The sequence below is a fragment of the Carassius carassius genome, chromosome 44 (genome assembly GCF_963082965.1).
Source record: "Carassius carassius chromosome 44, fCarCar2.1, whole genome shotgun sequence".
Classification (NCBI taxonomy): domain Eukaryota; kingdom Metazoa; phylum Chordata; class Actinopteri; order Cypriniformes; family Cyprinidae; genus Carassius; species Carassius carassius.
The window spans coordinates 25,330,991-25,355,383 of record NC_081798.1 but is presented as its reverse complement, the minus strand read 5'-3'; the positions used below and the strand labels follow the sequence as shown (position 1 = coordinate 25,355,383).

At 41.8% G+C, this 24,393-nt stretch overlaps 1 protein-coding gene across 2 annotated transcripts in view; it reads right to left on the bottom strand.

Moving 5' to 3' along the window:
* itga7 (integrin, alpha 7) overlaps nucleotides 1–24,393 on the bottom strand; it is a 32,264-nt gene that overhangs the window by 4,893 nt on the left and 2,978 nt on the right. For both annotated transcript variants that reach the window (XM_059537033.1, XM_059537034.1), the window contains exons 2-21: nucleotides 15,139–15,260; nucleotides 14,952–15,031; nucleotides 14,173–14,428; nucleotides 13,994–14,095; nucleotides 13,593–13,800; nucleotides 13,321–13,514; nucleotides 10,089–10,177; nucleotides 8,974–9,101; nucleotides 8,711–8,806; nucleotides 8,525–8,586; nucleotides 8,265–8,434; nucleotides 7,997–8,146; nucleotides 7,101–7,216; nucleotides 6,718–6,901; nucleotides 6,545–6,619; nucleotides 6,383–6,462; nucleotides 6,206–6,283; nucleotides 5,901–6,003; nucleotides 197–403; nucleotides 2–118 (exon numbers count right to left, since the gene is read on the bottom strand). In XM_059537033.1, coding sequence (XP_059393016.1) covers nucleotides 2–118; nucleotides 197–403; nucleotides 5,901–6,003; nucleotides 6,206–6,283; nucleotides 6,383–6,462; nucleotides 6,545–6,619; nucleotides 6,718–6,901; nucleotides 7,101–7,216; nucleotides 7,997–8,146; nucleotides 8,265–8,434; nucleotides 8,525–8,586; nucleotides 8,711–8,806; nucleotides 8,974–9,101; nucleotides 10,089–10,177; nucleotides 13,321–13,514; nucleotides 13,593–13,800; nucleotides 13,994–14,095; nucleotides 14,173–14,428; nucleotides 14,952–15,031; nucleotides 15,139–15,260 — 2,617 coding nt within the window. The remainder of the gene's footprint in view (nucleotide 1; nucleotides 119–196; nucleotides 404–5,900; nucleotides 6,004–6,205; nucleotides 6,284–6,382; nucleotides 6,463–6,544; nucleotides 6,620–6,717; nucleotides 6,902–7,100; nucleotides 7,217–7,996; nucleotides 8,147–8,264; nucleotides 8,435–8,524; nucleotides 8,587–8,710; nucleotides 8,807–8,973; nucleotides 9,102–10,088; nucleotides 10,178–13,320; nucleotides 13,515–13,592; nucleotides 13,801–13,993; nucleotides 14,096–14,172; nucleotides 14,429–14,951; nucleotides 15,032–15,138; nucleotides 15,261–24,393) is intronic.

Sequence of the window (24,393 nt, the reverse complement as noted above, 5' to 3'; positions counted from 1 at the left end):
CCAGTGTGAGAGACTTCCTTCTCTCAGAAGCAGAAACAGCTGGAGTGAATTTTCCTACTGGGCTTTTGGGAATAAGGTCTTCTTCGGTCTCCAGATGCGAGCGCACCTTTCTGCTGCCCTGTTCACAGATAACGTCTCACTCGATACTTGCGTTTATCAATGACGAGCGGCTTCAACTGATGGTGTTTGTGTGTACCTTAAGGTTTTCTGTGTGCGGCGGCTGGTCGAGGGCCAGGTGCAGAGGGTTGAGTGCTGACTGGGGTTCACAGTGAGTGGGTGGCTGACCGTCCACCTGCACTGCACTCGGATACAACAGCCACTTCCTATTGATCAGCTCGTACGGCCACAGGATGTTCATAGAGGCCGAGCCAAAAGTTTGGAGAGACGGCCCAGCATTTGACACCTGTTATCACACAAGAAAATAATCATTTCAAATTCTTATTTAAAAAAAAAAAAAAAAAACCTCTCTAACCACTAGGCCTCGACTTCCCCATAGATTCCCACCACGCCACTCATACCACCTCAGGGCTGTGAGCCTTCAACCCAGAGGGGGATTTCCCTCAGGAAACTGTACGTCTCGGACCCCGTCCTCACTCTGATTAGGTCTGGCACCTAGCCAGAGGTGGAAAGTAACAAATTACATTTACTCGCGTTACTGTAATTGAGTAGCTTTTTTGTGTACTAATACTTTTTAAAGTAATATTTTAAATCTGTAATTTTACTTTTACTTAAGTATATTTTGTTTAAAGTATTGTACTTCGCTACATTTTAAAACACATTAATTACTGAGTAAAAAAAAAAAAAAAAAAATCGCTCCCTGGAAACTACGTTAGTAAATAATGGGCAGGAGGGCAAACTGGCGCTAAAATCACAAGAAAGATGCAGACGGACAAAACAGGCGTTAGTGGTGCAGACACCGCTGAAAACGAAACCCCGTCATATTCTGAAGTTGAACTCGAAGGAAATGAAGTGAACCCCTGGCCATATGTATGCTCTATTATGCTGTGTATGCTGTGCTTGCCTAGGAAGACCAAACTAGCAGCTTATAAAATCTCGACAAGACATCAACCCTTCGCAAGAATGTAGAGGTAAGCTAATTAAGAGACTTGCGTTTTAGACACCATATTGCCTTTTTTAGCTCTATTTCTACAACAGAAAATAATTCCAAACACAGCCACCAAAGCACAGTTTTGCGTCTCTGAGCAACGTGACAGTGTCTCGTTCCTGAATGAATCAACCGTTTAAATGATTCGGTTCAATCGCAATGACTGACTTATTAACAGTGACTTGCTGACACATACTGGCCATTTCAATTTCACATTTAAAGTATCTTTTGATTTTTTTTTAATAATTAATTTCTTATTTCAAATGAGTATTCAACATTTTATGTCTTGTATATCAAAACATTATTCATGCATTTGTAACTGCTGGTTAAATGCATTCTTGTCCTGCACTAAACAGTGTGATACATCTAAATGCCACTTCCAATGAATCTTCTGCATTTCCTCTGCATTAAAAGATGAGTTTGTTGATACTGATTTGCCTGGTAACAGCCCAAATGTTTTATTATTCTAAATAACTGATTCCTTTAATTAAAAACAACTAGTTTGAGATTAATAGACCTATCCCAGGGGTGTCAAACTCAGTTCCTGGAGGGCCGTAGCCCTGCAGAGTTTAGTTCTAACCCTGCTCCAGCACACATATCCTGTAGTTTTCAAATAAACCTAAATGATTAGATTAGCTGGATCAGGTGTGTTTAATTAGGGTTATATCTAAACTGTGCAGGACTGTGGCCCTCCAGGAACTGAGTTTGACACCCTTGGCCTGTCCCATTTTTGACTCCCTCCCACTGTTAAAATGTAACTAAGTAATTTTTACTCTGAGTAAATTTTAAATGAGCTACTTTTTACCTTTACTTGAGTAGATTTTTAGACTGGTACTTTTACTTGTACTTAAGTAAAATTTCATTAATGTAATGGTACTTTTACTTGAGTAGAATATTTTTGTACTCTTTCCACCTCTGCACCTAGCAAACCTTCAATATGACTCTTCTGCAGTTATCCCCCCCCCCCCCAAAACCACACTTATTACTTCACTGTTGCTGCTGTTTTGTCCCCCTACAAAAATGTCCCAGATTTTACTGCCTAAGCAGTGATTTCTAACTCATCAATAATTACAGCAGCAATCTTTTCCTCCAAAAATAATTAGCCATCACTTAGTATTTTCAATAGAGCTGCCCATAGCTAAACTAAACTTGATTGACTCGTACTTGACTCTGTCACGTACGGTGATACAAGAAACAAGGGAGAGATCCAAATGCAGGTACGAGGTTTATTGAGGGGCAATCCAAAAGACGTAAACAGTCCAGGCAAGGTCAAAACCAGAATATCCAATAACATAACACGAACATACATACAGAGCAGACTCAGGGAAGTATCACGCAAACGACATAAAACAAGGACTCCGTGACAAAGACTCAGACAGACCAGGTATAAATACACAAAAGGATAATGGGGAAACAGGAGACAGGTGGGGAACAATCAATTAACTAAACAAGGAGGAAGGTGACCAAATAAGGAGACAGGAAGTGATAATATGATAAACACTGTGGGAAAAGGAGGACACCTAGTGGAAACCCAGGGAACACAACCCAGACACTGTGACAGTACCCCCCCTCTACGGAGCGGCTCCCAGACGCTCCAAGACAGACACAAAACAGAGACCAGGAGGGAGGCGGACAGGTGGAGGCTCAGGGGGAGGGACGGAGGGCCAGGAAAAAAAAAAAAAACATGGGGAACAGGCACCAGAATGTAAACACAAAACAGGAAGACCAGGAGGGAGGACGACCGGAGGAGGTTCAGGGGGAGGGACGGAGGGCCAGACTAACAGAAAGGAACAGGGACAAAAATTAACAAAAACAAAAGGAAAAAACAACATGAAGCCCCCCAGGGCGGAGCAGAAGACCACCACACCCTTGTGGTCAAGGCCAGAGTCCTCCAGGGTGGAGCGGAAGACCACCACAACCGTGTGGTCAGGGCAAGCGCCCCCCAGGGTGGAGCAGAGGACCACCATGTCCGCGTGGTCAGAGCAAAAGCCCCCCAGGGCGGAGCAGAGGACCACCACGTCCTCGTGGTCAGAGCAGAAGCCCCCCAGGGCAGAGCAGAGGACCACCACATCCTCGTGGTCGACGCCAGAGTCCCCCAGGGTGGAACAGATGACCACCACGCCCCTGTGGTCGATGCCGGAGTCCAACAGGGCGGAGCAGAAGGCCACCCAGTGACTTGACCTGACTCAGAACGGTCCACGATGACTAGCCTTGTCTCTGGAGAGTCCATGGTACCTAGTCCTGGCTCTGGACGGTCAGCAGTGACTGGCCCTGACTCTGGACGGTCATCGGTGACTGGCCCTGACTCTGGACGGTCATCGGATACTGGCCCTGACGCTGGAGGGTCATCGGTGACTAGCCCTGAATCTGGAGGGACCACAAGCACCTGACTAGCCTCTGGAAGGTCAACCGGAACCTCACTCAACTCTGAAAATTCAACAATCACCTGACTCGACTCTGGAAGGTCCACTGGGACCTGACTCGACTCTGGAGAGTCCACTGGGACCTGACTCGACACTGGAGGGTCAACAGGAACCTGACTCGACACTGGAGGGTCAACTGGAACCTGACTCGACTCTGGAGGGTCAACTGGAACCTGACTCGACTCTGGAGGGTCAACTGGAACCTGACTCGACTCTGGAGGGTCAACTGGAACCTGACTCGACTCTGGAGGGTCAACTGGAACCTGACTCGACTCTGGAGGGTCAACTGGAACCTGACTCGACTCTGGAGGGTCAACTGGAACCTGACTCGACTCTGGAGGGTCAACTGGAACCTGACTCGACTCTGGAGGGTCCATGAACACCTGACTCGAATTAGGACTGCCTGTGGAGACGTGAGACGCCTCGGCTTCGGACACCGCCTCGGTAACGGCCTCGGGCACCGCCTCGGGAACGGCCTCGGGCACCGCCTCGGGAATGGCAACGGACACTGCCTCGGCCTCCGGCACCCCCTCTGCCTCCGGAACAGCATCGGGCACCGGAACAGCATCGGGCACCGGAACAGCATCGGGCACCGGAACAGCATCGGCCTCCGGAACAGCATCGGCCTCCGGAACAGCATCGGGCACCGCCTCGGCCTCCGGAACAGCATCGGGCACCGCCTCGGCCTCCGGAAGAGCATCGGGCACCGCCTCGGCCTCCGGAAGAGCATCGGGCACCGGAAGAGCATTGGGCACCGGAACAGCATCGGGCACCGCCTCGGCCTCCGGAAGAGCATCGGGCATCGCCTCGGCATCGGGCGCCGCCTCGGCCTCCGGAACAGCATCGGTCACCGCCTCGGCCTCCGGAACAGCATCGGGCACCGCCTCGGCATCGGGCACCGCCTCGGCATCGGGCACCGCCTCGGCCTCCGTAACGGAATCGGTCACCGCCTCGGCATCGGACACCGCCTCAGCCTCCAGAACGGCAGCGGCCCGCTCGGGAACGTCCTCCTGGACGGCAGCGGCCCGCTCGGGAACTTTCTCCGGGCTTTGAGGAACGGTAGGCGCCTGTTTCCTCCTCCTCCGCCCTCTATGATGGCGAGTCGGTGGCACCTTGTCTGGAGACTCAGGCGTTGAGTCAGCCATCTTGTGCTGTGGCTCTATGGCTGGCAGCCATCTTGTGCTGTGGCTCTAGCTCAGCAGCCATCTTGTGCTGTGGCTCTAGCTCAGCAGCCATGACGTGAACCGTCTTGGGAACATCTAGGATCCTTGATAGCATCTCGAAGTAATCGAGAAGGGTGTCAGCGGCCATCCTGGGCGTTGGTGCTGAGCTGGCAGCCATCTTGCACTGTGGGGTCAGGCTGGCTTCCATCTTGCCTCGTGGTGCGGGGTTGGTGGTTCTGCACCGCAGCGGCGCTGGGTTGGCGACCATCTTGTGCTGAATTTCCTCTCGCCCACCTCCTCCTCGGCGACCTCCCCTGGCCCCGCGAAACACGACCAGGCGGGTTCCCTCAAAGCGATCGCCTCTCTCCCGCTCGGTGGCTGGGGAAGAAGCATTGACCGACATACCGCTGGATCTCTGGGTGACGGAGTCCTTCTGTCACGTACGGTGATACAAGAAACAAGGGAGAGATCCAAATGCAGGTACGAGGTTTATTGAGGGGCAATCCAAAAGACGTAAACAGTCCAGGCAAGGTCAAAACCAGAATATCCAATAACATAACACGAACATACATACAGAGCAGACTCAGGGAAGTATCACGCAAATGACATAAAACAAGGACTCCGTGACAAAGACTCAGACAGACCAGGTATAAATACACAAAAGGATAATGGGGAAACAGGAGACAGGTGGGGAACAATCAATTAACTAAACAAGGAGGAAGGTGACCAAATAAGGAGACAGGAAGTGATAATATGATAAACACTGTGGGAAAAGGAGGAAACCTAGTGGAAACCCAGGGAACACAACCCAGACACTGTGACAGACTCGACCTGAAATCACTGCTGCAGAAGTGACATCTCCCACCTCTTTTGCAGCAGATGTCACTGATTTCTCCCCCCGGTCTCAGAGCAGTTTTCATACTAAATTCTACTCTATTTATAATAATGATTAAAAAAGAAAATCAGTCACTGCTCTTGTCTATATACATTCAGATACTGAGCCACCCTTTGTTTATTGCTTATGAGTTTCATTGTTTTTATTTATTACTGACTAGTATAACCTAGATGACACTATTTGTTACTCATTCTTAACATGAACAAATGCTAGCTTTGTACAGAAACCTACGAACAAGAATGTGGAATTTCAAAAAAATCTGTAGAGCAGCACTTGAGATGTGATGCAGGTTCTTCTGAGCAAAAAAAACTTACAATGAATTCATAGTCCACTGCGCTGCCAATGTCCTGCAGTGATGTCATAGCACTCTCCCCCCTCACTGCTCCGCTGAAGAACAGCTGATGGGGACGAGCCAGTCTGCAGGAGACCAAGACAACTTATCAACCCCAGTCGACACGTTTAAAGAACATTTAATGAGATATCCTAACAAATGAATAAATCTATTTACAGAACATTTTGCAATAAACTGAAGTGAGAGCAGCAGTCATGAGAAAATAAGCTGTTATTTCAGAAAACATGTGTAAACATCAAAAATCAGAGACAGGAAGTGAACAGCTACCCGCTAAGCACCAGAGGAAGCTCGATCACCATCCGTGCATACGCTGTGACGGGGGCCAAAGCAGGCTGCTCACTTATCCTGTGTGCGATTTACACATGCATTTCACATCATTTGTGAGATTCTTGTTTCGCTCACAAAATAAACAGAAGAAAACAGAACTGAAAAGTCTGAACTCACGTGGACAGTTCAAGATGAACAGACAGTGACATCGTTTCTATAGTGATCCCAGAAGTGCTCAGAACAAGATAAAATTTGACCTGTCATAAATAATTCATCGTCAGACTCAGTTTCTTGAAGGTGAGAATAGTGTAAATGTGCAATGTTAGAAGGTTACTTTACCATCGCCTCTCTTTTCAGCGGATTGCCCAGTTCACACAGCGCCTGAGAGCCGTTCTGATTCACTTCACACAATACCTTCAAGACACGAACACACATAGCAGTCAGGGTTAGGAAACAAGGAGAAATATGACTGAGAAAAGAGACTATTGGCTGTCACTGAGACACAAATAGACCTGCTGCCCCATGAGTCCAGAGTACGAGAGAGTGTTGGGCAGAGACACCAGTAGCTGGGTGTTATGGGCATCATCTCCATCTTCCTGTGGGTTTTCTGGGTCAGATGGCATGTTAGTCACCGTGACCTCCAGCACTACTGACTTCTGATCCGACAGAGAGAACACTGGCACATCAGACTCGTCTCTAAACGCAAAGCATGTGGGAGTAATTAAGTAATGATGAGTAGAGTTATTAATACTAAACCCTTGTATGGAAATATGTGAGATGTCAGAGTTAAGACTCTGAATGTCCATGAAGCATGTCAGCACTGTCTGTAGATGTGGTCAGCTCACACTCTAAACATGCAGTGACTGAGACAGAACATATGTGTATGAGCACTTACCGTGGCAGAGGAATAAAGGCATTTGAAATGGGTGCTTTTGTGCCAAACTGATAGGAGAGTTGAAGGTTGCTCTGGCATATTTTATCCTCACCACACCCTTCTCTGACAAAATTGACCTGAGTAGTAGACAGAACGCTTGCATTAAGCATTGCACATTCAGTTTTACTGTTGTGACACTCTTTTTGAGTTTCTGATGGGATACTGGAACTACCATTCCATGAATGCTACATAAAAGATAATGTACAGACAGCTAGTCCTTTTTACAAAATACAATAAAAAAGTACAGTAAAAAAATACCTTTTTACAAAAGTTGATATCTGATTACTTACCAATTAATACACTGGTATGCAATATCAATTTTGAGGGCAATATTGCAATATGCAACACTGAGTGAAATGGAAATACTTTGTGTGGACCATTTCATATTCATCATGTAGCCTGTACCAGGATACAGTATGACAATACCACAACACCCGTAATGACTGTTGCTAGCTGCACACAAATATAATGGGAATACTAATATCAATGCTAAGTGCACCAGTGAATGTGTAAGGTAAACGTGAAGCAGAAGTTAAACATGAGACATGTGGAATACATTGTTAGAAACTGTCTAACTAGAAACCATTCATCCAAAGGCACTAGATCTAAATATAAAAGCTCATAATTTGTAACAACAGCCATAATCGTAATCTTGATTATTTTTCCTGTTAATTATGCAACCCAACACAGGGTGCCATGAGAGAGATGAAACTCACACAGCTATGAAGGACAAGTCTTTCATGAGACAAATGTACAGTGGAAAGTCATTATACACAAACATCCGAACACAGAATGCAGCGGTTGACCAATCACAACCAAATTCAAAGAGTAGAGCACAGAAAGTCCATGTGTTTTACCTCAGAGTAGAGTGTGTTTGAGGGACTGAGGCTCAGTACAGGGCTCAGCTGGTTATGGTGTTTATGTCCCGTGTGGTGGCCATGTCTGCTTCTTCGTATAGTGTGTGTGATAGCCAGAGAGACGGGCCGCAGCTTGTCCCGAATGTTGTCCTAGTGAAATGAGAACATAAGAGTTCCTTCCCATTTCACCTAATATTAACATGCATCTCAAATGCATGACCACTTGTGATCTGACATCACTGAATGCATGCATTAATGAATGTTCTACCTTTACAACAAAAGTCACTGTTTTGCAGTCAGGATGTTTTTGTCCATGTAGCTCCACTTCCACCGAATGAACGTACTCTGGCTCTGATGAACGGTGTTTCAGGAAGTGAACTCTGTGAGGAAGACTCAACTTCCTGCGCTCTATGTCTGCCTCAAAATGTACACCAAGTGCTGATGTGGGAGAGCAATACAAACATTCATACATATGTGTATGTCTGCACTTACGCTGTATTTTGTGATGGTAGATGTGGTTTATCTTACTGATATTTGGTGAGTAGGTGTCAGGATAAGCAGTGTACTTGTAGCAGGCCTTCACATCCACACTAGATAAAGACAACACACACATTACAAGTTTCCAAACAAGATGAATATAAGGACATAAATACAGATATTGTTCAGTACTCATCTAATTGCAAAAAATGCAATCAATAAAAAGTAACTTCTGACCAAACACCATCTTGCTCCTGGCAGTTGTGCTGTGTCAGATCAATATACTGAGGCTCAATGGAAATGTCTCGGATCACGTGGAGCACTGGACGTGACCTAATGGACAAACGATCAAAGAGTCAAAAAAGATCTTTAAAGTCTCTTGAGTAATAATGACTGCAAGGCATCTATTTTTAAACATTCAGTAGTTATTTTTGTTACAGGACACATGCTTTCAATTCACAACTCATGTCAATAACATATACAGGCAGTTCATATCTCACCTATAAAGCACAACCTGATCGCTGAGAGAACCAATAGCTAGATCTGGATACAAATTCCCATCAACATCTAGTCCTCCAGATATGGAATAGCCCAGCCGCTTGACTCCTGCATTAAGCCCGTCCAGAACCTTGAGATGATGACAGATAAATTCAGAATGCTGAGATGACACTCTTGGCTGAATGTTATTACTTTAGTACAGCAATTAGTTTGCACTTATTTCTTGTGTGAACAATCTTCAGTATAGTGCATAGAGATGGAGACATTTTTGTTGCATTATTCCAAATTAATAGATTATGATCCACAAAATGAATGTATGAATATTATCAGAAATAAACATATTAACAAATAAATAGAGTGGAATCCCCAATTTAATCTTAGGATTTCACAAACGTGAATTAAATTAACAAATACATAATATTAAATTTGCTAATTAAAAAAACATTTTCACAAATATCATTACAAACATACGGAGCCCGGACATGGCATGCAGGACAAAAATAGTAGGTTAAATAGTATGCAAGATTTACTATTTTGTTCCTTTGCTTTATAAATTGTGTGCACGATTTATAAATAGAGAGAACAAATTAGTAAATTGTGTGCTCGCTTTATCAAATCGAGGGAACAAAATAGTGAACATGTGCATGTTTTAGTACATCGAGGGAACGAATTAGTAAATCGTGTGCACAATTATTTTTTCTTGCATACCATGTGCGGGGCTCCATACAAACACAACTTTCATTTGTGAGTTGTGTTCTGTGCATTTGTAGATCACTGCACATATTTGTGGATCATGTCTTGTACATTAGTGAATGGCTTTCTGTGCATTTGTGCATGTAATAAGCAAAGTGTACGAGCACTGTGCACCCGTCTATAGGCACATATTACTAACATGTTCTTTAAATAACAAAGAAAAAATATTGCGCCAGACTTTAGACCAGGTTTGAGTTGGTCTTTAGCGCAGTCTATTTCAGTTTCTCAAAATAGCAATGTGCCAACAATGCGCCTGAGCACACCTTTGTGTTTTTTAAGTTAGTGAGCCAGTGAGTGAGTGTGTATGTGTGTGTGTGTGTTTGTGTGTGTGTGTGTGTGTGTGTCTCAGAGAGAGAAGGTTTGCCTGAGAGGGTTTGGTATCAATGCCAGATGAAGAGCCATGGTAAATAAAAACTTTCCCATCTCCATCAAATGGGGCCCCAACAGCAATATCTGAAAACAAACACAATCAAATAAAAAATATCAAATTATTAAAAAAAATTCAATTCTGTAATTGCATTTTTTCTAATTTGGCAAGTAGAGTATTTTCTATTATGGACAACCACAAATGCAGGTCCCAAAGTAGAAAATAGCACAATAAACGTGAAAACACCTTCATCATGCACCACCAACATCATACAAACAAAACTGATAACACTGTGATTTTCAACGCAGTGATAGACCTATGAGCTGTGTCCATCTGCATGTCTGCATCACAACTCCAGATGGAGAATATCTGACTGAGGAATTGAAAAATCTGACTGTGAGACTTCACAAAGATGGAAAAGGATACAGGAAGATCAGTGATCAACTAAAAACAGTGATTGCTACAGGAATCAGGCGCTATAGAATGAGCCAGAGCACCACTAATCAGAGCGATAATGGCCATCCTCCTAAAATAACACTACGGAAAGTGCACTACTTGCACAATATAGTTAAAAAAAAAATGCGCAGGGGTTATCAGTGGATATCATGGGAGTTTCTTTGACAATTCAGGTAGACATATCCAGGCTCTTGTTTGCTCTTCAGTACAAAACTACAAGTATAACCTTTGCTTAAGAACATGAAAAGAAGCCTAGGTGAATATTGGGAGCATGGTCTTTGGTCTGATGAGTCCATGATAAATTTGTTCATCTCAGATGTTCATCTCATGTGGCATTAACCTGGTCAGGGATACATTAGTGTTGAGTCTAAGGAGATGACATTTGTAGATGACACCATAAATGCATGTTTATGTACCAAAATACTGGCTGACAAGATTACGTCCAGTCTGCAGATGAGGAATAGCACTTTATTTTACAGTCCTGTTCCTCATGTACATACTATGTACATATTATAGTAATTACAATAACTAAGTAATAACTAGGTACTAACCCTAAACCTAACCCTACCCCATGTAGTTACCTTGTATTACCAGAACTTTCTTAGATAAATACACTGTAAGTACACTATAAGTGCATGTTAATACACGTACTGTAAAATAAAGTGCAACCATATTACAGTAAGATAATGATTTAAAGCACACTGCCAATGTCACAGATGATTATGAAAAGAAGGAACCTGGAAAGGTATGTCATCTGATTGAAATCCAATGAAATCCAACCATTTTTAAAGGTTTTTTTTTTTAAAGAATGAACAACACAACTCATCCAGTAAAGAGCATATACTAAGTACAATGCATTCTTCGGACCCACTTTATATTAAGTGGTCTTAACTACTATGTACTTAAATTTAAATTATTAATTTGGTACAATGCACTTATTGTGTACATACATGTTCTTACATTGTAATTATATTTGAAAAATATCTGCACGTAATTACATCTGTAATTAATTTCTATAATTACATGTATAATTACACGGTTGACCCATCCCTCACACCTTAACACACCCTTAAACTTACCCATACCACCAAATCTGTCCCTAACCTTACCTGTTTCCCACCTCAATAGCAGCAAAACAAATTAACAATACAATGTGAACACAATAAGAACTTGTATTTATTTTTTGATGTAAGTACATAGTAGTTAAGGCCACTTAATATAAAGTGGGACCCATTCTTCTTCTTCTTTCTTTATTTAAGGGAAAGGCCTTATACACTGTAAAAAAATCCAACTCACAAAAAGTTAGACTAATGATTATATTTTAGTTAACTGGACAACTAAATGCTAAAATGTTGGCATAACTAGTGAAAAGACGTTGGTTCAACAGTTGTTGGACCAACCTAGAATTAATTGTAAATTAAATTTGTAAATTCAAGTTAACAAGCATACAAGTTGGGTTGGAGGTTGGAGCATGTGCACTGTAACGACCATGTAATTAGCGCATGTGCAATGAAGCGCGCCAACACCGAACAGACAAAGGAGCCTCACTCTAACTGTGGTGGATACGGTGAATAGGCTAAAGCCCCAAAAAGTCAGCGTACTCCTTTAACTTTCACTTATATTGCTCGTTTTGTTACATGTTTTGTGTTAACAATTTAAAATGTTAAACATAGAACATTTAAAGTATTTAGGACCTGTTGAATGAAATAGCACTTTGAATGTTTTTTTTTCTACCTACTCATTTAATTACTTTTTTTAAGAATGAGTATGGCTAAAGTTACCAATGTGTTTCTGCTGGTTTGAAATAATACCTGGACCAAAATATCAAGCAGTTTTTCTAACCTTGTGATGCTGTTTAAAAACACATTTTGTAGTCAACTGAACGTACTTTATTAAGTCAAGTGAAAATAACATTAAAAGTTGAAATTACATAACAAAAGTTTTTTTTTTTAACTATAAAAACTCAATCAGCTGAACAAAAGATCTTAAGTTGGGAGACATGTGACCTTACTCAGTGAATTGAGTTAAGTGAACTAAATCGTTTAAAAGTTGAGTAAACTCAAAAAAGCTGTGCAGCAAATTACCTTGTAGTTTTAATGTAAGACAACTTTTCTTTTTTTTACAGTGTAGGGGCAATGATGTTGTCAGACTTTGTTCCTTGTTTTGTGTGTGTTTTGCTTCCCATGTACCTTCTTAGCTCTTATTCGGTCCTTTCTCTTCCTGTCCCCATTTAGTTCTATTAGTTCCAGGTGTTCCTTGTTATCAGTTAACCTCCTCACCTGTCTGCCCTATTTGAGTTCTAGCCGGTTCTGTTCTCCCTCGTCCAGAGTTGTTTATGTCATCCCTAGCTACGTGTGTTTTCCTTGTTCCCTGGAAGTGTTTAAAGCCTATATGTTTGAATTCCACTCCTCGCTTCTTCATCTCCTTGCTCTTCACATTAGCAAACCGTGACAGATGTAACTGTTACATATCTATTTTTTAAATATATTATAGAATTTGAGGTAAAATAGGTATAAGGATGAGGTTGCTCTGTATGTCACTTTACAAGTAGGCTCAACATAGAGAAAAAAAACGTATGAGAAGATCTTTATAAGTATTGTGTAATTACACAGGAGTGTACTCACTTCTGTGCTGTAACAGTAATACAACATTCCATTGCATTATTATTATTATTTTTTTTTTTTACAAAGAACCAAATCCAGAATTCAGTCTAATCTGTTTTTCTGAGATACCATGAACTAAAGCATATAAACACAATTGATTTCATTCTTACCTTCATAACCATCCCGGTCCAGATCTCCAGCACTAGTGACAGTCATCCCAAACATAGAGTCATATGTTCCATTGAGCCGGATCGGTCGTGCCTTTTCCCAGTGGCTGGCCGGGTTCAGGTACACATACACAGCACCTCCAATCTCAGTCTTTCGGTCAAAGAAATTCGGAGCTCCCACTACAAGATCTGTCCAACTGTAGGTGGAATCATCCTGTTAGATTTTAAGCACATCAGGTTCATGGCTTTACACATGGACATATAAAGTGTCTTACCCATCACTGTTCAGGTCAGCTACGGCCACAGAATAACCAAAGGAGGAGGCCAGCTCCTCACCCCACAGAATGTGGTCAGGCATCAGCCGGTAGACGTTGTCCTTCCGTAGCAGAACCACGGCTCCTTTGTGATTGGCTCGAGGAGCTCCACCAACAAACGTCAGCTCAGACTTACTCATAATACCTCTGGCTGAATCCACAGAGAAACCTGTTATGAGAAGGGACACATTTACAAATGAAAACAAATCTTGATCTTGCCTGTTGGTCAGTGATTATGTTATATGAGTTTATTCGTGTTAGGGTACCACAAAATCAGTAGCCAATACCAGTGTAATGGAATTTGCATATCAAAAACTATAGTATTGAAATGTCAACACGTCAATGTTTTTTTGTCTACAAACCCAGGTAACTGTTCTGAGCGATGTCCTCAAATGAGCTTTTGGACGGTTCCAGTGTTTTGTAGACCAGAGCATCCTCGACTGGACTGGCCATAAATAACAGCCCTGAGATGAGGGTAGATGAGAAAAGGATGATTTAGAGAGAAAAAAAACATCAGCTCATCAAAAGCATATCTCATTACCTTTCCAGTTGTAGGTCCCTGGAGCCCCAAAGAGGATGTAGTTTTTGTCAGGTGTGAAACTAGCTGACAGGCCCTGCTGGCAGAATCCAAACTGCTCATGTCCTTGAGAACGACCTTCACAAAACTTCCACTCTCCTCCATCCAGATCATCTCTCTCGGTCAAATCTTCACTCAGCACATAACAGCGTCCGATCGGGTCACGGGTCTCAAAGGTTTGGTTGACGTGTTGTCTGAGCTCATAGAGGTGAGCGCATGTCTGACATCACAACACAAACAGGATCATGTAGTGCTCATGCCACGATGACCAAGTCCCCATTCTCCATAATTGTGCTTTGATTTTCAAATTAAAACTTTAGGACTGAAAGTCCACATTGTAAGAAAACAGGGATGGATGAGATACTTGAGTTGATTTGAATCCCATTTCTGAGGGAGTACTGGAATAAATCTATCTTTGTTTAAATCTATGTTCATTCTCTATCGGGTTGTGTTTTTAGTGTGCATAGTGGTCATGATGTAGAATGCAACAAGGGTCACACATTTGCTGGGCTGGAGCTGATCTCGAGCGTGCTCAGTGCTGATGATTGTGGGTGTTTCAGGGACACAAAATGTATCCTTTTAAAAATGTTGAAAGAAGAAGGTGAAAAGAAGGCTGCCTTCCAAGGACTCTTCATACTGAGGTGGCCTTTGACAGCCCTCCTGGAGCAGGGCTGACTAACCCCATTATGTTATTTATTGTATACATGTCTGATCTACCTGTCACAGATATAAAACATACTCACCACTACTTTTCCACCAATTCCTTGACTTTTGACTGTGACACCCAACCACTGGTTGTCTTTGCTCTCTCGGTCCAGACTCACTTGAGAAAACGAGAAACATTTTTCCTTGAATGGATACAGTTTAGGAGAGCATACATTTTAGTTCATCACATAAAAATGAAGCTAAAATGGTCTTAATAAGTGTTACCATGTCCATCGATGTCCACTCGTTCACACTTCTCTGGTGTAATTGGACATCGATACAGTGCACCGGGACGGCTGCTCCACAAAGTTCCTATGCCCCGGGCCTGAGGCGCCCCAACCAATATCCTGCAGAGGAAGACTAACACTTTAAATGTTGTTACGACGTCATGAACAGTTACCAATTTAAAGAAAACAAAATCATAGCTGCACATTTTTTTAATAATTCATTACATCAGTAGTCTCTGGCCCCTGGGCTTGAGGTTATGTTTGGGCCCTCTACCTACACTACAAATGCCCTCAAATAGAACATCATTATGGAGTAACACAAAATATACAAACATATGCTTTGCGGTTCATAAATGGTACAGTTAATATGCAACATGTCTAGGCTATAATCAAAGTTTGAATGTCCATCCATCCATCCATCATCTTCCGCTTATCCGGGGCCGGGTCGCGTGGCAACAGTCTAAGCAGAGACGCCCAGACTTCCCTCTCCCTAGCCACTTCCTCCAGCTCTTCCGGGGAAACCCCGAGGCGTTCCCAGGCCAGCCGGGAGACATAGTCCCTCCACCGTGTCCTAGGTTTTCCCCGGGGCCTCCTCCCGGTGGGAGGTGCCTGGAACACCTCCTTGGGAAGGCGTCCAGGAGGCATCCGAAATAGATGCCCAAGCCACCTCAGCTGGCTCCTCTCGATGTGGAGAAGCAACGGCTCTACTCTGAGCTCCTCCTGAGTGACCGAGCTTCTCACCCTATCTCTAAGGGAGCGCCCAGCCACCCTATGGAGAAAGCTAATTTCGGCCGCCTGTATCCGGGATCTTGTCCTTTCGGTCATGACACACAGCTCATGACCATAGGTGAGAGTAGGAACGTAGATTGAACGGTAAATCGAGAGCTTTGCCTTACAGCTCAGCTCCTTCTTCACCATGACAGACCGGTACAGTGACCGCATTACTGCAGAAGCTGCACCGATCCGTCTGTCAATCTCACGTTCCATCCTTCCCTCACTCGTGAACAAGACCCCAAGATACCTGAACTCCTCCACTTGAGGCAGGTACTCTTCACCAACCTGAAGTGGGCAATCCACCCTTTTCCGACTGAGAACCATGGCCTCGGACTTGGAGGCGCTGATTCTCATCCCAGCCGCTTCACACTCAGCTGCAAACCGTCACAGTGCACGCTGAAGGTCCTGGTCTGAGGAGGCCAACACGACAACATCATCCGCAAAAAGCAGCGACAAAATCGTATGGTCCCCAATCTGGACACTCTCCAGCCCTTGGCTGCGCCTAGAAATTCTGTCCATAAAAATTATGAACAGAACTGGTGACAAAGGGCAGCCCTGCCGGAGTCCAACATGCACCGGGAACAGGTCTGACTTACTGCCGGCAATGCAAACCAAGCTCTTGCTCCAACTGAATCAACTGATTGGTTTAAAAAGCTGATTCATCTAACTTTGCAAACGACTGTATTAATAGTCTGATTAAATCATTTGCTGTAATGTGAAGACAAAACACAGTTGTTCTGGTTTTTGTTCTATTTTCTTTCTGAAGGACCAAAACTGAATTGTGTCTGAAAGTTACTCTGTAAGTAGTTGTTTATTGTACATTTGAGATGTGCAGATATTCGAGAGAGAGAAAAACAAAAGGTATTTTTAATCAGAAAATCCAGCAGATAGGCAAGAAAACCAATATATCATTAACGAGAATGGACACCGATTAAGGGAAAACAGAGTATTTGTAGGGGATAAAATAAAAGAACTTGTGAGTTAATCAAACACAGGTGAACAAAATGACAATTAGGAGGCAAAGTAAAACTAACATTTATCCTTATCTTTCTAAATGTGGCTCTTTGGGTCTAAAGGCTAAATGTAACTGTTTAAAGTAGCATTGTGACACCAAACCAATCGGATGCAGATGCGATTCAATACCCGTGTCCTTCTACTATGAGAAATTATCATAAATATCAGTGTGTGCTGTTTGATTGTGGCCTCTAAGGTCGTAGTTGTAACCTTTAACCCTGGCTGGCCTGTTTAGATCACACGTGCACAGTGAAAATGCGGCTAATAATTTCTGAATTTCTGCAGTCCACTCAAGCCCAATGCTAAGTCTAGCCATGGTAGTCTCCTCCATGCAGGCTACCAACATCTGGTCAAGCACATTCTATAAGTGGCCTGAAACCTAAAATTTAAATTACTTAAAAAAAAAAAATTCTAGGTAACTACATAAGTTGGGAAAAAAATCTTTGGATGATTATCACAGAGCTATGCGCTTGTCTGGGTCTAAACCTCCAAGACAGAAACATGAATCACTGGGTCGATTACAAAATCCTGCTCACTTTGTATGGAGGCTCGCAGAATGGACAATCACTTCCTCAGTAAGTGTCCTTTCCTGCCTCCTCCAGACAAAGCTTTCATTGCCAGGGCATGGCAAGTTGCTGGCTCTCCGTGTCACACAATGGCGAGTCTGAGCATGACAGCGACGATATATCCTGCAATCCTTAGGTGATACAGTTCAATCACATCATGCAGTCACCCGCCTCAATGCTTTCCATGGTCATGCTCCGTTAGGCTGCCATCGACAGTGGTGCTGCTGCAAACATGATAAGGGCAGCATGTGCCACCAAACTGGGCCTTAAAGTCTCCAGCTGTACACAGTCAGCTCATCAGACAGATGGCTCCTCGCTATTGAAGGTGGTTGGAAAAACACGCACATATTTTCAAATGAGATGCACATGCTCTTTTTTTGACGGAATCATGGTAGAAAACTTGGATTCAGACATTCTTGCTGGCATCCCCTAAAAACTATCATGTTGCCTTTTAGCCTGTTTGTATCACTGGTGATCTGACTTTGTACACTGACATGACCAGGTGTTTATATATTTGTTTATTTTTATTTTTTTTTTTCTATTATTATTATTATTTTTTAAGTTAAGGCTGTTAAATTGATTGGTCTAGAGAGAGAAAAAAGGATTAGATTTACCAGAGTTTGTCATGGCACTGTGTCTCGATAAAAAGGTTTTGCAAGAACCACAAATGTCCAGGCGTTGAATATATTGCATACCCTTTTTTGAGCCCCTGACTCTTTTTAACAAGCTTTGTATTATGGAGTGGGAAAGAAAGCTGAAGATCTTTGAAGACAGAATGTTAGGGACCGTGTCTTGCCCTCTGTGTTGTGTTGTGGTGCCTGGATGTGGTACAAGATCTCCAAAAACCCTGGGAACTCATTAGCATGAAAAAGACTCTATGTGAATGGCATCTAAATGGAGGACAATGAGCCGATCCCCCCTCCTGCTCTATTTCAGTATTTCTTTCAGCTGTACATTTACTGCTCCACATTTTGCATTCTTTGTGTATTTGATTGTAAATTACACACACACACACACACACACACACACACACGCACACACACACACACACACACACACACACACACACTTTTCAGGTCCAACACAACAGAAATAACTCAATGGTCGACAATATAGTACAGTGAGCTCATCCTATTACACAGACACACAACTTTTTTCCAACTGGAAAAGCAAAATGACTCAAACCCGAAATCATATTAATTCTGCATATATATATATATATATATATATATATATATATATATATATATGTATGTATGTATATATATTAGGGCTTTCGATGGATTAAAACTTTTAATCTAATTAATCACATCCTTTTTCTGTGATTAATCGTGATTAATCGCACACTTCATGAAATTAAGCAAAGACCATTTATCTTGTTTCAAATGTCTATTTTGTCATCATTTGCTAAATCCAGCAAAGTAAACCAAAAGATTGAAGGTTTATTCTCAAAAATCTATATTTTCTGCAAGCTTTTTTCAAGAGAAAATTTTGATGTCTTTCCAAAAAAGGACACTTAGAAACTCTAAAAGGACAACAAAGAACCAAATGATATAAGGAGCCCATATAAGAAAATTATATAATGAATATGGGAATAAGTGCACACTCTGAGCTTTAATTTGATGGTATTCTCATCAAAAAGCTCTTTAATATGTACCTCCTCCCTTTTTCAAGGGACAATAAGTAAATGGAAATTTAACTCAAAAGCTGTTTCATGGACAGGTGCAGGACCGTCGCTAGTGGGGTGATTATAAGGGCCCCCCGGTGATCTCAACGACTGGCTGAGACCAGCCTAAAAAGACGCTCAGGACACTTGACAGGCAAGCTTATCATTTGCACGGGTTTTAAGCCATGCCAAATTGCCAATTTAAACATTCAAATCAGTTTAAAGCATTTAAACACAAGACGTGGAAAAACTCAACTGTGCACCAGCACACCATGTGTGGTGCAAACGCAGAAAGACAGCAACATCCTCCTTTGCGTCCCCCTGCACCTGAATGAACAAATACAAATTACAATTGAATCATGCAAACAAAAAAAGATGTGAAAGAGCCCAATTCAGCACCCGAGTGCTGTGTCCTGTGCACACAGAGTGCATGCAGAGAGACACGTCTCAAAGTGCTTGAACACAGAATTTGCCTCTTTTTGCTCTTTTACCAACAAATACATACAAAATTATGTCAAAATACCCATCTTGGAGAGTATTCTCAAAAAAACTGTTGGTTATGTCTAAAGTTAAATTAAACAGTGGAGAATAAAATCGGATATGTATCATTAATTGGATGCATTGTCCCTTAAATTGACCGTGTCTAATTTACTTGCTGCTGTCGGTGTCCTTAATATTAATCCAAGAAAATTAAAGTCACTCACTGCTCTTGACTGAATTACTTATTAGTTTTAACAAGAATTAATCAACAGTCAAACCTAAAATTATTCAGTCCCCAGATACAAATTTTTATATATATTGTTTAATAGTGGGTGCAGGGTACTATAGTTAATTTATGTTAGTGAGTATAGCAAAATAAAGTAAACTGTGACATATAATACACCAAAATTCTTCATACAGTGGACTACCAGTAAAACTGCTAAAAAATTTGGGACCAAAAATTATTCTGACACTTTGACCTGACCATGTTTTGCTAAAGTGTTTCTTCTCTAACTTCTAATGCATCCTTTCACACCACAGACTGAACAAAGTTAAGCATTGCTAGGTAATTGTTCAACAGAGTATTGATAGTTGTGTAAATATTGTCATACCAACAGTTGTCTGAATTTTTGGTTGATCATAATCCACTACATACCTTTCTTTCAAAGTTATCTAACATTATCATTACACCTGCAGCACTCTCCAATAATTTCTCATTTTCCCACTCCCCCCGTTCGACTGGAAGAGGTGGAGTACTGGTCTACTCATCTCTAATGATTGGAAATTTAATCCTTTACCATCTTTGGGTATCAACAGCTCCTTACAATCTCATTCTGTTACTGTTAACTACCCTCTTAAAATACATTTTGTAGTTGTCTATCGACCCCCAGGACCACTGGGTAACTTTTTGGATGAATTAGATGTGTTGCTCTCAACCTTTCCTGAGGATGGTACTCCCCTAGTTATGCTTGGAGATTTCAACATGCACCTAGATAAACCTCTGTCTGCTTATTTCCACTCTCTGCTTGCCTCTTTTGATCTCAACTGAGTGTCAACTACTGCTACTCACAAATCAGGCAACCAACTGGACCTTATTTATACACGACACTGCTCTACTGATCATGAACTGGTTACTCCACTGCACACGTCGGATCACTTCCTCCTCACTCTTAACCTCAACATGGTCCCTGACACTTCACTTACCCCTCCACATGTCATCTTTCGACGTAACCTACGCACACTTTCACCCTCCCGGCTCACTTCCTTCCCCTAAACTGTTTGCATCTTTGGATGCTAACAGTGCTACTGATACTTTCTGCTCCACTCTTACATCTTGTTTAGACACGGTTTGTCCCTTATCTTCCAGGCCAGCCCGTAACACCCCTTCTGACCCTTGGTTATCTGATGTTCTATGCGAACACCGTTCTAAGCTTAGAGCTGCTGAAAGGGTGTGGCGCAAATCCAAAAATACTACTGACCTTAATGTTATCAGTCACTCCTATCTTCCTTCTCTGCTAATGTCTCCACTGCTAAAATGACATACTATCATAACAAAATTAACAATTCGTCTAACTCTCACATGCTTTTTAAAACATTTTCCTCACTTCTTTTTCCTCCTCCTCCACCTACTGCTTCATCTCTAATAGCTGACGACTTTGCTACGTTTTTCATTAATAAAATTAAACACATTAGTGCACAGTTTTCCACATCACAATCAGTCAAGCTCATATCACCAGCAAACTTACACTCATTTACATCCTTCTCTTCACTCTCTGAGGCAGAAGTCTCAAAACTCATCCTTTCTAATCACCCTACTACTTTTGCCCGCTTGATCCTATTCCATCTCATCTCCTTCAAGCCATTTCTCCTGCAGTTGTACCTGCACTCACTCACATCAACAACACATCCCTCCACACTGGTGTTTTTCCCTCATCATTTAGACAGCCTGGATTAACTCCACTACTTAAGAAACCCACACTCAACCCATCTCTTTTAGAGAACTACAGACCAGTTTCCCTTCTTCCTTTCATTGCAAAAACACTTGAACGAGCTGTGTTCAACCAAGTATCTACATTTCTCACACACAACAACCTCCTTGACAGCAACCAATCTGGCTTCAGAAGTGGACATTCAACTGAGACTGCCTTGCTCTCAGTTATTGAAGCTCTAAGATTGGCAAGAGCAGAATCCAAATCTTCAGTACTTATCCTGCTTGATCTGTCCGCTACTTTTGACATGGTTAACCACCAGATCCTACAGGCAAAAGGCATCTCAGGAACCACACTTCAATGGTTTGAGTCTTACCTATCAGATAGGTCCTTCAAAGTATCTTGGAGAGGTGAGGTGTCCAAGTCACAACATCTAACTACTGGGGTGCCTCAGGGCTCAGTTCTTGGACCACTTCTCTTGTCTGCTACATGGCATCATTAGGTTCTTGTTCTTGTTAGGTTCAAGCTCTTGTTCTGTCCAGGCTGGACTATTGCAATGCCCTCTTGGCAGGTCTTCCAGCCAATTCTATCAAACCTTTACAATTAATTCAGAACGCGGCAGCAAGATTAATTTTTAATGAGCCAAAAATAATGCACATCACACCTCTGTTTATCAGTTTGCTCTAACTTTAACACTCACTATTCTAATTCTATTCTTAAAAAAAAAAACAAAAACAAATCTAACTACCTTTCTAATCTTTTTGTATTCTATTTTCTTTTCATTTATTATGCAATTGTATGTGTGTGTGTTTGTGTAAAGACCTCTAACACTAGCTTGCTCTATTCTTTTTTTTATTCTATCTGTTTTCTTTTTATTTATTATTTTATTTTAAATCCCATGCTACGTGTACTGTGTTAACCTAACTGAGACTTGTTTTAGCTCTTATATATCATTGCTCTTTTTGTTGTTTTTGATTGCTTCCACTGTCCTCATCTGTAAGTCGCTTTGGATAAAAGTGTCTGCTAAATAACTAAATTTAAATGTAATGTAAATGTAAATTATCAAGATGAATTTGTGACGACAAAGTTTAACTCTGAGTTCTTGTCATATTTTATTACCATTTTATAAACTATAGTGAATAAACTGTGATAATGTCAAATGTTGAAGGTGTCTGAATACCTTTTGGTTTAATTGTATTACATTTTTACAATGAAGACTATGCAGTTCTATTTTACATTGATTATTTGGTTTCTGTACCTGGATACCTACAGATTTAAAAAAAAAAAAAAAAAAAATATTGGTAAATAGCCTAAATAAATAAATAGACCAAACATACAAATTAAACCATTAAACCACAACCTGCACCTGGGCCTTCCAAACCCCAGCTACGTTTGACAGGTGTGGGCTATTCTTTTGTTATTTCTACATCAATTAAGCAGGTAAAAAGTCTGTGTGTCCTTTGTGTTTGGAAGCTGTTGCTGTGAAGCACATCATGCAGTCAAAGGACGTCCACGGAGGACAACAGTGCTGGATGACCGGTGGATCCTCTCCATGGTAAAGAAAAACCCTTTCATAACATCCAGCCACGAGAAGAACACTGTCCAGGAGGCAGACGTGTCTCTGTCAAAGTCTACAATCAAGAGAAGACTTTACCAGAGCAAATACACAGGGTCACTACTAGGTGCAAACATGGCCAGAATAGACTTTAAGAACAAAAAACATCTATAAATTACATTAAGATCTACCTGTACCAGAATGATGTGAAGAAACTGGTGTTAGTGGGGTTTATTGATGATGTGACAGAGGACAGAAGAAGTTAGAAGAATTCTGAAGTGAATAGGCATATACTCTCTGCCCAGATTAAGTCAAATGGAATTTTAACAGGTTTTTGACAGGTTTCTTAAAGCATCTTGCCACATTGCCACAGTTCTTCTGGATTGAGTCTGTCTCAATTGGTTCTGTTTCTTCATGTCACTCCAGACAGACTGATGATGATGAGATCAGATCTCTGTGTGCAGCACTGGCTGCTGTCAGACTCCTTGTGCAAACAAAAATCTCCCTGGATTATTACAATTAATGACAAAATGAATGTTTGGAAATGTAATCTTATATTTCCTAGTGACACTCTACAACAAAAGATAGAAATAACTGAATTAAAACCATTTTTAGTTGCTGAAAATACTAGTGTTCTAATCATTTTGGCCACCACTGTATATTTATGTGTGTGTGTGTGTGTGTATGGAACTGATGTGATATGTGATTTCCAGCTTGAGTCATCGTATGAGAACCTGTCCCATGAATTTGTTTGTTTGTTAATTTTATTTGTAAAAATAGAGAAGGTATTCAAGGCAGTGTCAGTATTTCTTAAAAACAAATTTAGCTAAAATCTAAATAAATACGTAGTCAACAGACCATAATGAGTTAATGTGTCTGTCCTATATTGGAGAAGGCTGTGAGGTCGGGTCAATTCTCTTTTAGTTTATAACAGGCAGCAGTTCTGTTGAGTTGAGTATAAATAGAGTGCAAACACAGTAACAGCAGGCCAGACGACACCATGTGACTTCCTTATACAAGGCCAATCATTTGTGTCCAAAAGTGCATTTACTGCCTGTACACTGAGACAAGGAAGATCTGATGTCACTGTGTGTGTTAGTGTGTGTGTGTGTGTGTGTGCGTGTAGTTCAGATATGATATGGGCACACAAAAATGTCCGAACAAAAATGGCAGTATCCAAAATCATTGTCCTTATAGGGAAATGAGGAAAACAGCTTATAAGTCAAACAGAATGAAGTTTCCTGACTATCTAAAAATGGCTGTAGTTTTG